The sequence below is a fragment of the Xenopus laevis genome, chromosome 5S, assembly GCF_017654675.1.
Source record: "Xenopus laevis strain J_2021 chromosome 5S, Xenopus_laevis_v10.1, whole genome shotgun sequence".
NCBI classification, from domain to species: Eukaryota; Metazoa; Chordata; class Amphibia; order Anura; family Pipidae; genus Xenopus; species Xenopus laevis.
This window is the reverse complement of record NC_054380.1, coordinates 11,411,556-11,425,422: the sequence shown is the minus strand read 5'-3', so window position 1 is coordinate 11,425,422 and position 13,867 is coordinate 11,411,556. Positions and strand designations below refer to the sequence as shown.

General features: G+C 39.9%; 1 protein-coding gene across 2 annotated transcripts in view; it reads left to right on the top strand.

Annotated features, from left to right (window-relative positions):
- Positions 1 to 13,339, top strand: part of LOC108717678 (calpain-14) — a 30,393-nt gene extending 17,054 nt beyond the window's left edge. The window contains exons 14-22 of one of the 2 annotated variants that reach the window (XR_005961519.1): positions 542 to 604; positions 846 to 903; positions 1,059 to 1,123; positions 1,687 to 1,755; positions 3,053 to 3,131; positions 3,257 to 3,373; positions 5,552 to 5,607; positions 7,716 to 8,011; positions 12,748 to 13,339. Coding sequence is in view for 1 of the 2 variants with exons in the window: in XM_041564225.1 (XP_041420159.1) it covers positions 542 to 604; positions 846 to 903; positions 1,059 to 1,123; positions 1,687 to 1,755; positions 3,053 to 3,131; positions 3,257 to 3,373; positions 4,518 to 4,681 (615 nt within the window). In the remaining variant the exon portion in view is untranslated. Of the gene's footprint in view, positions 1 to 541; positions 605 to 845; positions 904 to 1,058; positions 1,124 to 1,686; positions 1,756 to 3,052; positions 3,132 to 3,256; positions 3,374 to 4,517; positions 4,764 to 5,551; positions 5,608 to 7,715; positions 8,012 to 12,747 lie in introns of those variants that run through there. The other variant, XM_041564225.1, reaches the window with a different exon arrangement.
- Positions 13,340 to 13,867: the final 528 nt, after the last annotated feature.

Genomic DNA, 13,867 nt, shown 5'->3' with positions numbered 1-13,867 from the left:
AGTGAATCCCTAGTCAAAACAAGTTTGTGGGACTTTTAATGCTAAAGGGATCACCAATGCAGAAAGTCTTTAGACTCTGCACAAATAATTGTTGATCACTTGAGCTGCTGTTCTTTTCTGATTTATTAAGATTCCCTTTTGGGGGAAGAAGGGAGATGCAAAATTAGCTCCTATTCTCATTACAACGGGCCCTATCTCCCCTTTATTACAATTAAGTGCCCTCTTACAGTAGATAATTGTAATTGAAGGAATGTTTATCATTCATTCAAGTCTAGAAGTCACAAGCTAACTTCTAAACTTAAAGGGGAAATTTACCTTTATGGCAACTTTTTTTTTCGTTTAGTCTAAAATATAAGCCCACCTATTCATCATATGAAACCGCTGTATGGTTGCTGGGGTCACTGACCCCGGAAAACAAACAACAGATTTATTGCATGGCTTCTGTATTTTAATGTGATACTTGAGTGCTGCTGATATAACCAGACATCAGACGGTTTTCTTTTGCCCTTCCATAAACTCTGATATTTATGTCATTTATTAGAAAATTGCTGAAAGACATAGAAATGGAGCCTGGGAAAATGTCTTCAACAAATACTTTGAAAGGGTAAGTGCTTATGAGTCATGGAAGCAACCATTCAAAAGGGGTGGGGGGAATTTCTTATTAATTCCTTACTTCTTTATACCGAGTCACCCGCAATAAATCCATTTATTCTTTTAAACATACTGCCTCTCTTAAACACAAATGTCATATTTTACAAAATAATAGCTTACTTCAAGGCTGAGAAGGCTTATATTATATATTATGTTATAAAAAGTTCACTTTATTTTCTCCTTCTCCCCTAAAGTACCCAGAAATCAAAGTCGCCCAACTGCAGCAGCTGCTGAACAAAGTCACATGGACAAGTAAGTGTATAGAATAGTGGCTCCTGTCCATTGAATACTTCATTTCCTGCTCTGCAGAGCACTACAGGAAGCTCCCCCAGTCTGCTTATATAACTGCTTCATTCTGGTTTATCTTGTTGAATTCCATGTGTTTAATTTACCTATTTCTCTTGCAGATGCCAAGCAAGCGCCAGGGAAATTCAGTTTAGACGACTGCAAACTCATTATTGCCCTATTGGATGTATCCTTTTTTGTTCTGTGATTTCAACCTTCTCCTAATGCCCAAAGTGCCTTCTCTTGCCATTAAAACGATGCCTTGGGTTTGTTATCATAGCCCTGTAATGCACCATTATCTGGACCTGCCCAGTCTACCTTGTCTGGTCAGGCTTGTAACTAATGGCAATTTCTTTCTTGGCCTACACTTCCAATTCATGAGGTCCATCTGCAGGTAATTCCCTATTAAGGGGCTATTTAAACCTGTGCCATTGGAGCTTTTTCGTGAGTTTTAACCAGTAGTGAGTGTGTTTTCTGCCTTGCCCTTACCCTCTGAGTCTCTGACCTGTTATTTGGACTTGTTCTGCTTGCCCAGACCTTGTGCCCACAGACTTGTACTGCCAAGCTTTAATCAGTGCTGTAACACACAAGACCTATTTCTTTGTCAAGACCAGTCTGAAGCCCAGGGCTTCTGCTGATGGAGAGATGGAACTCAGGACAGACAAACACTAGAATGTCAGCCTTGCGTCTTGAGTGATGTCCTTACAGCATATTCACAAACAGTTCTTAGCACCTTAACTTAGTACACAGATGAAAACATCTGGAACCCTAAACATGCAAGAGTTCCGAGGCCTGTGGAAGCGACTCCTCTCTTACCAGGTACGTTGATGATCATGACAGTAAAATGGGAACCCAAAAAAAGAGGTTTAATGGGAAGGAGAAGAAGAAAGAGAGTAATAGGATGGGAGTGAAAAAAATTAACTGGATGAAGAAAATAATTGATTAACTTTGTGGGGTACATCTAGACTCCAGGAAGTGAATTTTACCAGGATTCAATGTAAAACATCTTAAAGGAGAAGGAAAGTCTTCTTCCACTTGGGCACCCCCAAGTGATTGTATTTACTTACCTGAGACATCGGGCCGTTGCTCCTATCAGCAGAAAACTGCACCAGCCAGGGGTTATACCCGTGAGTACCACGGAGCGATCCTCTTCCGGCTTCTTCTTTCTTCAAATTTCCCGGGGCAGACGCATGCGCAGTAGAACGAAATAGCGTGCGCAGCCACGAGAAGAAAGATGGAAGAGGATCACTCCGTTGTTCTCGCTGGAAGAAGCCCGTGCTACTGCAGTTTTCTGCTCATAGGAGCAACGACCTGGGGTTTCAGGTAAATCAATACATTCACTTGGGGTCCCTAACATTTGTCGGACTGGGGGGCCAGGGGCCCCTCCGGCCTCCATTGCTGAGCCCGGCACCAGATCGCTGCACCACGTTTTGGATTATTTGGATTATCCAAATAATCCAAGTTTATTTTCTTTTTCTCTGTAATAATAAAACAGTACCTTGTACATGATCCCAATTAAGATCTAATTAATCCTTATTCAAAGCAAAACCAGCCTATTGGGTTTATTTAATGTTTACATGATTTTCTAGTATAAAGATCCACAACTGTTATCCACAAAACTCCAGGTCCCAAGCATTTTGGATAACAGGTCCCATACCTGTAGACATTTATTTTAATGCAGAAAACCTCAAACTGCTTTAAAAGGACCTTGGGATCAGTTGCATAAAAGTGGTACATTTAAGGCATTTGTCACGGAGGCCTCGTGCCATGTTATAGTCAAATGAATCTGAGTGTTCTATTGTGCCGTGTCCATTCGCTCATTATGTTCCAAACGACAGCGCAATTCAAGTCCATCTGCTTTTTTTATTGCTCGTATTTGGTGTCACATCAAAGCAATTGTCTCTGCAATGAAGGAAACAGAGTCTTTGTCCTTCCAGCCGTCTATAAGAAAGGTCGTAGCGAGCTCGTCCTTCCTAATTTCTTTCCGTGCATTAAAGGACATCAATGGCACAGGCATAATATAGTGATTTATTTGCTTCAGTCTCTGCCCGAACTTGACTGAGTCTATTTTTAATCTGGTGGAAGGAGTCTCCTCATAATCTCTTTGTTCCTGCAGGAGATTTTCCAAAGGAGGGACGTGGATAAAACTGGATATTTAAAGCTTAATGACCTGCAGGCTGCCATTCAAGAAAAAGGTAAACGAAAAAACAAAACAAAATTAAGATACACGATACAGACATTGGAAATGTGAATTTTACTGGCCAAGGGGATTTAGGGCTGGTTATGAAATAGAAATGATCTGCCATTTTTTCTCCTGAAGGAATTACGTTACAACGTCAGTTCTACAACCTTGTGGCAATGCGATACGGTGACTCGCTCCTGAAAATGAGTTTCGAGAATTTTGCCTGTCTCATGCTGAGGATAGAGATTAATGATGGTAAGTAGATCCACTGAACACTAATTCCAGATTGAATTTCCACTGCCGAGGCCAGAGATAGAGAAGAGTGGGGCCCCAATGATACAAGAGTTCTGGGCCCCCATCTGTTGAAGGGATGGTGGAAGCTGCAGTTCCTTAACAACTAGGGGTAGGAAAGTTGCAGTTCCTTACAATTGTAATTACAATTAGGTCCATAAATATTTGGACAGAGACAACTTTTTTCTAATTTTGGTTCTGTATATTACCACAATGCATTTTAAATGAAACAACTCAGACGCAGTTGAACTGCAGACTTTCAGCTTTAATTCAGTGGGTTGAACAAAGAGATTGAATAAAAATATGAGCAACTAAAGCCTTTTTTTACACAATCACTTCGGGGCAAATTCATCAAGGGTCGAATTTCGAGGGGTTAAATAGAATCGAATAGAATCGAATAGACAATTCGGGCGAATTTACGCGCTGGCGAATAGTCGAATTGGTGAATATTCGCCAGGCGAATAGGCGCTCGATCGAATATTCGCTCGAAGGATTTTCATTCGATCGAATGCCTTTTTTTTTCGATCAAAAACTTGGAAAACAAGCCTATGGGACTTTCCCATAGGCTTTTAAAGCAATTCGGTAGGTTTTAGGTGGCGAAGTAGGCAGTCGAAGTATTTTTAAAAGAGACAGTACTTCGACTATCGAATGGGCGAATAGTCGCAGCGTTTTTGCGCTCGATCCAGTACTTCGACTATCGAATGGCGAATAGTCGCAGCATTTTTGCGCTCGAACTATTCGAATCATTCTACTCAGGCGAATTTATGCCAATTCGATAGTCGAGGAGCACAAAAATTCGAAGTTTTTTTACTTCGAATCCTTTACTCGAAGTTAGTGAATCGGCCCCTTCATGTCAGGGGCACAAAAGTAATTGGACTCAAAGGCTATTTCATGGGCAGGTGCGGGCAATTCCTTCGTTATGTCATTAGCAATGAAGCAGATACAGTGAAAGCCCCGGATATAAAGAAAAAATACAGAATCTCAATGAACATAACACAACAGTAAATACAATAATTCGCAGATAAACCTGAATTTAACTTAATTAAATAAATAAGAGACCTGGAAGAGGAACAGTCCTATGATCAATTATATATCATTATTAATCTAGGCTCTGCCCATCCTCCCTCTATAGCAGTAACTAAGCTACATCACTCATTGTCTTTAAAGCCCCTTCAACCACCTGCACCACGGGTCTTCTCACACCCTTTCTCTACATCTTGCCATCTTCACCGCAGCCCAGTGGGACAGGTAGGATATAGAATAGGTGACTAACAACCAAAGTGTAGAGGGGCAACACACCAATATTTGTAGACAAGTGCGATGGCAAGAGTAGAGGTGAATATAGAGATGATTATAGAAGCTGAAGGTCTTTTTGGCCTTTAGGTGCATATAGGATGGTAGCCTAAAGCATTCCTTTTTGGAGTTGGTGGCCAGTATCTTGGGTATGGATTGCCATTCTTGGGCAAACTGCTGGAAACTGATCAACTGATAATGGCCATGTAGGTTCCCCCCAAAGGCAATAACTAGAGTAACGTTCAGTGTCAAAGTTGAAGGGCTTTAAATCAAAAATGGTGATCATTATAGCATGCTCCATCCTGGTTAATAGTGGACAAAATCAAGAAAGTTGGATGGGTTTGGGTGTTCTGGTTCATGGTTAGAATTTTTCGCAGTGGTTTTTACCCTGCCCGTTTGCTCATCCCATGTGAGCTTGGCGTGTTTGCGTTCTACTGGGACAGAATTCTTTAGTTTATTCATAAAATTGAAGGCCTTTGTGTTGCATTTCAGGTGCAATCTTTGAACAAACATGGCAGATGACCATTAGAATATGTGTTTGCGGATGGAGAATGCCATTGTGTTGTGCCTCATTTAGTGGTTGCACAGAAGGAAATATTATTTTGCTGGGAAAAGATATTGAAATGTTTTTTGCATCATGTTTAGTCTGTAATATAGAATAATTAAATTTTCTTTATTTAAGAAAGTCAATTTTTCCTAATCCTGCTAATGGTAGAATGAATTTTAAAAAATGTTGTCCATTTTAATGGCATCACATGCCATGTTCTATTTGTTTCCTATTTTATTCTTCTTTATATATTCCGTAGAATTTCCACTGAAAATAACCTATTTTCCGCCTTCCTTTTGCAGAAGTCTTTCACAACCTGAGCCAAGATGGGAAAGGGATTTATCTGCAGGAGGCCGAGGTTGGTTCCATAAATGTATCTTTTCTTGCATCTTTCTATATAGATTATTTGCCAGTAAGTCACCCTGCCCCCCCCTCCCAGTTCCCATTTCTGTAATAAAATTGTCCTCATAAACGTTCCTCTGACCCTACAGATAAATGGAAAAATATCACAGTATTTTAGAAAGAGCAGAAAATAGCAGAAATTATTTCATGGAATTGAACTTTTAACTTGAAACTTACAAAAAGCCAATCCTGATAGATCGTTTTATTTAACGCGGCTCCGGGATACATGATTTAATCGATGTGAGAGCAGAATGAAGGATTATATCTAGTAAATGAATTGTTATTAGTTTTACTAAGGGTAAATGTACAGGTATGGGATCTATTGTCCGGAAACCCGTTATCCAGATTGCTTCGAATTATGAAAAGGCCGTCTCCCATAATCTCCATTATGATCAAATAATCCAGATGTTTTTCTCTGTAATAATAAAACAGTCGCTTGTACTTGATCCAAACTAACATATAATTAATCCTTATTGGAAGCAAAACCAGCCTATTGGGTTTATTTAATGTTTACATGATTTTCTAGTAGACTTAAGGTATGAAGATCCAAATTACGGAAAGATTAGTTATCCAGAAAACCCCAGGTCCCAAGCATTCTGGATAACAGGTCCCATACCTGTACTGTAATGACCCCACGGTGCCACTGACATAGGGCAAAGTGAGAAACTTATCTCAAATGACACACGGGGGGAGACAAAAACCCTAATCTGGTAAATTTAAGAATTTCCATTTTCTTTATGTTATTGTGTATCAGAAATGTATGGAGGCAGATGGGAGCTTCCCTATGGTGCACAGGGCCAGATCAAAAGGGTAAAATTCAAAAAAAGGGCAAACTTTAAAAGTAAGCATTCTAGTAAATAAGGGTTTTTTTTTAATTTATGAAAGTCTAGATTTGTGTTTTTAAATAACTGTATTTGAAATATGGGCCAGAACTTGGCTGCTCAATGGTGATGGCCGAATTTATTCGCCAGGCCGAATTTGCGGTGAATTTCTGCATTTCGGCACCTGCGAATAAATTTGCGAAACTGCCGCAAAATTTTGCTGGTGTAAGAAAAAGTTTGACACTGGCGACAATGTTGACGCCGGCGACAATTTACGCATGCCCACTGACTTATACAATGAGACAAAATAGGTGCGAGTGAAATTGTCGCTGGCACCAATATTGACGCCCGTGAATTGAAGTCGGAGTCAAAATTCACGGTTTGCAAGTTTTTCGCGCTTTTGAAAATTCTGCAGGAAATTTGCAACTTTTCCGGCGAAGTGAAATGGGACAAATTCGCCCATCAATACTGCTAAATAATACAACATTCCCCTAAAAAGATGTGATGTAAAACAAACGATAAAAGCTTCTGACTTCAGTTTGCAGCTTTGTATTAGGTATGTCCACTCAATGTCTGGCACATAACTATTGGGCAAGTTTGAAGATTCCATGGAACATTGATACTGTCCTCCTCTGATGGACCTGTTGTCCTTCATTAAGATGTAATCATTGGCCCAATGGTTGGTTGAGCATATGGGTGGGTGTGAAGCAGGCCCGGACTGGCAATCTGTGAGTTCTGGCAAATGCCAGAGGGGCTTCCATAAGATGCCATAGAAAGTCACTGTGGTCAGGAGCTTATTGGGCCTCTCTGTACTTGGAATGCCTGGGCCTATTTAGACTCCCAGTCCAGACCTGGTGTGAAGAACTGAGAGCTCCACAACCAGAGTTGGATTGGTGGGGCAGCCAGGGGCCGCCACCTCGAGGTCCCAGCCTCCTGTAGCCAACTCCTGTAGCCAACTCCCCTTCCCTGCATCCCATTGCAATCTCCAGCCCCACTGCATTCCTCCGCCAGAAAAATTTGCTCCAAAACAATGGGTAGTGAGGAAGGTTGGCCTACAGATCAAGTTTCCCTCAGTTGGTTGGTTCAGTCCATACCTGTCCACACAAGACCCTCAAGATACTAATTGGGCTTTCTTTTCCTAAGATTATTAACACACAACTTCCGTATTTTCAATAAAGAGTATTTGTTTAGTAATAATAAATCTATTATGGACATTAAATGAATTATGTTCCTATTTTTACAGTGGATGCTGCTTACGCTATACTCTTGAGGAACCTACAAATCTACGAGCTCAACAGGATCTTCATTGAGAATTTGCGAATTTTCAGTCAGACTTTTTTTTTTATTATTTTACTTTTTTTTTTATTGCGCACAAGAAACAGTGAACTCTGGAGGTCCAACATTTCAAAATATTTTTCTCATATTTTCGCAGATGGGGCAACTCGTATATTTTAAAATATTTTATTTAAATTTTATGTATTTGCTATATTTATTATTTTTTCATCGCCTCCATCCAAGAAGAGCTGCAAAAGTACAGAGGTAAGAGGATTAATTTCCTTCTCCCTTTTTTTCATTAATAAAATGACAGAATTCTGATTATTTCTGTCCTTCCTGACATTTTTTTTAAAGATTAACTGAATCTCTGGGCTTCATAGGTGGAAAAATATCTTATTTTTTTTTTTTTATATTTTTCAGTGGTGGTTGTGAACCACAATTCTAAATCAGAAAAATATACTCCGTGCACTTGTTTTTTTTAAATAGGAACATTAAAGGGAAAGCTTTTTATTTTAAAAATTACAAATTTAAAAAGCCCTTTATTTAAAAAAAAAATATATTAATAGATTATGAATCAGATATAAGACCGTCCATTCTTAAAGGAACAGTAACAGTAAAACATGAAAGTGTTTTAAAGTAATTAAAATATAATCTACTGTTGCCCTGCACTGGTAAAACTGATGTGTTTGCCTAAGAAATACAACTTTGTGTATATAAATTAGCTCTTGTGCAGCCATGGGGGCAGCCATTCAAGCACAGGATACACAGTAGATAACAGATAAGTACTACTATAGTTTATATAAACAAGCTGCTGTGTAGCCATGGGGGCAGCCATTCAAGCACAGGATACACAGTAGATAACAGATAAGTACTACTATAGTTTATATAAACAAGCTGCTGTGTAGCAATGGGGGCAGCCAATGAAGCACAGGATACACAGTAGATAACAGATAAGTACTACTATAGTTTATATAAACAAGCTGCTGTGTAGCCATGGGGGCAGCCATTCAAGCACAGGATACACAGTAGATAACAGATAAGTACTACTATAGTTTATATAAACAAGCTGCTGTGTAGCAATGGGGGCAGCCAATGAAGCACAGGATACACAGTAGATAACAGATAAGTACTACTATAGTTTATATAAACAAGCTGCTGTGTAGCCATGGGGGCAGCCATTCAAGCACAGGATTCACAGTAGATAACAGATAAGTACTACTATAGTTTATATAAACAAGCTGCTGTGTAGCCATGGGGGCAGCCATTCAAGCACAGGATACACAGTAGATAGTAGATTAGCTCTGAAGAATCCCATTGTATACTACAGAGTTTCTGTTATCTGCTGTGTATCTTGTGCCTTTTCTCCTTCTTCTGTTTGGAATAGCTGCCCCCATGGCAACACAGCAATTGTATTATATAAACGATTGTAGAGTTTCCGAAGTAAACACACGTGCAGCACAACAGTACATTACATTTTCATTACTTTAAAAGACTTTTATTTTTGGATGTTACTGTTCCTTTGATACCCTGTCTGATCTATTCTAATCTATTCAGTTAGCCAGTAAAGTCAATTTAAAATTCTCCATAGAACATTGTAACAACATCACCCCTAGTGGTGGTCTGAGAGCCCTACAAGTATGTTAAATCATGTAAACATTAGTGTCTTTGTTAGTCCAGGCAACTAGATATTACAACTTTATGTTAACACTGAATTGTCTTGTAAATAAGAAATAGAAATTAATTAAATGTAAGGAGACCAACCCTATATACCCGCAACCAAACCATGAAATGAAAGTATTACACAGAGGATTGTGGGAAGATCGCATTGTGCCGAACAATAACGCTCATTCCCACAATTAGCCCGCCAATAGTCTATTAACTGCGCACGTGTTTATGTATAATCACTCTCATGCTGACAAATGTTTTGTGTCGACGCTCGCACACTGTTTACCCGTGTTTCTGTATTTCATTAAGCTCCGTTTCCTGCGGTGACACAACCTGAATTAATTCATCGAGTTCTGCAGCTGTTATATACTGGAATGCACTTGCACCTTTCGGTCAACAGTATTGTTTTAAAACGTAGATCTCCAAAGGCCCCCCTATTGTATACGATGTTAAGATCAATGGCACTGAAGCCGTAATTAAAAATTACCAGGGCAGTGGTTGTTAGACTTTTCAGTTCCAAATCTCCTTGCAGGGCTGACCTTTTAGTTTAAGTCCTCACCTAATATAAGAAACATCTGTGCATCAGTCGTTTCGCCTAAGTTTAAAGGACAAGGAAAGGCAAAAAAATAAAATCCCATTTTTACTTTCTTTAATGAAAAAGAAACCTATCTCCAATATACTTTAATTAAAAAATGTGTACCGTTTTTATAAGAAACCTGACTGTATGCAGTGAAATTCTCCCTTCATTTACTGCTGTGGATGGGAATTGTCAGATGGTCCCTAACTGCTCTGCAGGGAAACAATCATACTTATGAACAGCAGGGGGAGCCCCCGCCTTATTTCCCAGCCATGCAGAACTCAAGCAGCTTTGTTTATGACGATCCCTAAGCAGCCCAGACCACACTGAGCATGTGCACAGTCTTGCAAAGATGTATAACAAAGTTACAAGATGGTGACCCCCTGTGGCCAACTTTGAAAGCATAAATCATTTGTTTGATAAGGCTTGTGGTGCAGTAAATTCATTTTTATATTTAGTATACAAAATACAGCATTTCTAGCCTTATTCTATTTTAGACTTTCCCCGTGGACTTGTCTTGCTCTCCAGCTCTTTTAACACTAAAATGTGGCTCACAAGTAAAAAAAAGTTGGGGACCCCTGGTCTAAGGGATTTGTTTTTCCAGATCAAGCCTAGCTTGAAGGCCCAACCCTAGGTCTGAGACCCCCTTGCTAAAAAAAGGTTACAAACATTGGTAGCACCAAGAATATCTAGGACAACATTTTGGGGTAAATTTATCAAAGAGTGAAGTTCCGCCACTAGAGTGAAATTCCGCAGCTTTCAATTAATTTCTATGGGATTTTGAAAGGCGTATTTATCAATGGGTGAAAGTGAAAGTTCACCCTTTGATAAATACGCCTATAAAAATCCCAATAGAAATGAATGGAGATTGGCGCAATTTCACTCTAGTGGCGGAACTTCACTATTAACCTCACTCCTTGATAAATATACCCCATAGTCGTTCATCCCATATCTCTATACCCTAAGATAACTGTATAGGTCATCTACACAGTTGACCTTGAGGCCAAGCCCCCTTTTACCATCGCTTTAGGTCTCCCTAAGGGGGGAATCCCCACTGTTTGGAAACGAATGGTCTGCTGTTTATGTCTATAATGAAACATTTCTATGTAGCACCCTTAAATTGTCAACTTAAGCATCATGGATTAAAGTAATAGGAATTTTTGTTGTACATAAGGGTGATGGCACGGAGGATGATTGCCAGTGTTTCGCCACCCACTGAAAGCCATTCATCCTCGGGGTGAGACATGGCACATGAGTCTATGGGCTTTAATTGGGTGACTTTTGCCTAAAGCCAGCTGCGTGTACAGCTATAGCCAGAGTTGTTCCACTTATATATCTCAGCCTATACCTTTCATTCATTTCGCTCAGTGGGTTACTTAAAGGGATTCTGTCATAATTTTTATGGTGTAGTTTTTATATCTAAATTACACTGCAAATAATTCACAACACCATAGAAAATGTCATTCCTGAACCAGCAAGGAGCTGATTCACTATGGGTCGAATATCGAGGGTTAATTAACCCTCGATATTCGACTAGGAATTGAAATCCTTCGACTTCGAATATCGAAGTCGAAGGATTTAGCGCAAATTCTGCGATCGTACGATCGAAGGATTATTCCTTCGATCGAACGATAAAATCCTTCGAATCGAACGATTCGAAGGATTTTAATCCAACGATCGAAGGAATATCCTTCGATCAAAAAAAGTTAGGCAAGCCTATGGGGACCTTCCCCATAGGCTAACATTGACTTCGGTAGCTTTTAGATGCCGAACTAGGGGGTCAAAGTTTTTTTTAAAGAGACAGTACTTCGACTATCGAATGGTCGAATAGTCGAACGATTTTTACTTCGATTCGAAGTCGTAGTCGTAGTTGAAGGTCGAAGTAGCCCATTCGATGATCCTTCACTCGAATTTAGTGAATCGGCCCCCAAGTGTATTTTAGTTGTAATATTGGTGTGTAGGTGCATCTCGGGTCATTTTGCCTGGTCATGTGCTTTCAGAAAGAGCCTGCACTTTAGGAGGGAACTGCTTTCTGGCAGGCCGTTGTTTCTCCTACTCAATGTAACTGAATGTGTCGCAGTGGGACTTGGATTTTACTATTGAGTACTGTTCTTAGATCTACCAGGGAGCTGTTATCTTGTGTTAGAGAGCTGCTATCTGGTTACCTTCCCATTGTTCTGTTGTTAGGCTGCTGGGGGGGGGGGGGGAGGGGGTGATATCACTCCAACTTGCAGTACAGCAGTAAAGAGTGACTGAAGTTTATCAGAGCACAAGCCACATGACTGGGGGCAGCTGGGAAACCGACAATATGTCTAGAACCATGTCAGATTGCAAAATTAAATATAAAAACATCTGTTGAGAAACAGATTTCAGTACAGAAATCTGCTGGAGCAGCGCTGTTAACTGATGTATTTGGGAAAAAAATGTTTAATGACAGTATCCCTTTAACATGCATAATGTTAATTCTATTTAATTGACTGGAGTTGAACAAGTTTTCTGACCCAAGGGACACATTCTATTTTTGTTGTATCTATGGTTTGTTTGAGACAGACATGAGCAGAATGAGAAATTCCTGAACCAACTTGTCCGCCGGATTCTTAAATATCGCCCGGCTCAATCAAGTCAGACTCTCAAGCCGAGCTCTCCCTGTGCCTTTGTCAGATCTGATATTTCTCAGCGCCGAATCGAGCCTGACTGGCTGTTGGGTTTTTTTTTCTCCCTTTCTTTAAGTTAAATGTTTAATCTTTGTTTTCTGCAGAAAGAGAACTTTGCACTAAGAAGAGCGGAACAAATGGTCACATTATTTGCAGCCATTTAACAAGAGGAAGAATGCGGCGTGACATATAGAGGACGCCAGGACGCTCTCCAAACCGTCACGGATGCATTTTAAAGCTTTTAGAAGGAACCTGACGCACAGAGAAAAATATAACTATGAAAAAAAAAAATGTGAATATAAAATCGGAGATGCCAGTTTATGTTTCTGAACTTGAAAATGGATTTTGTTTACATTAACCCTTTTTACTGCTATTTATTTCCGCGTGTTTTCACGTGGCACCGATTGACATGCTGTATTCTGTGTATGTATTGTTTTGAAGGAAAAGTGGAATTCGATTAAATGATATATTTTTTCGTAAATGTTTGCTCTGATAATACTTTAGGTTATTTTTTTATTCTCAATGGAATTTAGGGTTTGAGCACTTTACATGGCAGAGATTTTAGAATCCAGGGGGCAAATTTACTAATTTACTAAAGGGCGACGTGACTAATGCTGGAGAAAATGGGAGCAGGGTAACTTCGCTAGCGAAAGAGACTGACGCTGGCGCTCATTCGCACTCAATCGGCAGGCAAAGTTGCGCTCTAGCGAATGGACTTAACTACGCCAGTTCACTAAGATGCGGATTTTACTGAACGTTACCTCTTGTGCCAGACTTGCCTTCGCCACCTTAGACCAGGCGAAGTGCAATAGAGTAGATAGGAGTTCTACAAACTTTAGTTGAAAAATTTTCTAAGTCCCAAAAAAACGCTGCCGTCTTTTCCTTTTTTTAGGGAGATAGGCTGCAAAAGAGTGTACAAATTTTTTTGGGTAACCGGCTTCCCCCCTACATTTCCTAACATGATAACTAAACTATACAGTGGGCTTTAACGCTGGAGCAACTTCGCTCTGCTTGCCAAATTAATACTAGCGCAACCCTGGACGCAACTTTGCATGTTAGTGAATTAGCGTTGTCTGAGCGAATGTTGTCTGCGAAGCCGTCGCTGGCGAATTTTCGCCGCTTAGTAAATTTGCCCCCAGGATTCAATGTTTCTGGGTTCCATGGGTTCTTTTTTTTTTCCGGGTTTCTTTTTGATCTACGCCATGTTGCATATTATCTGGCAAC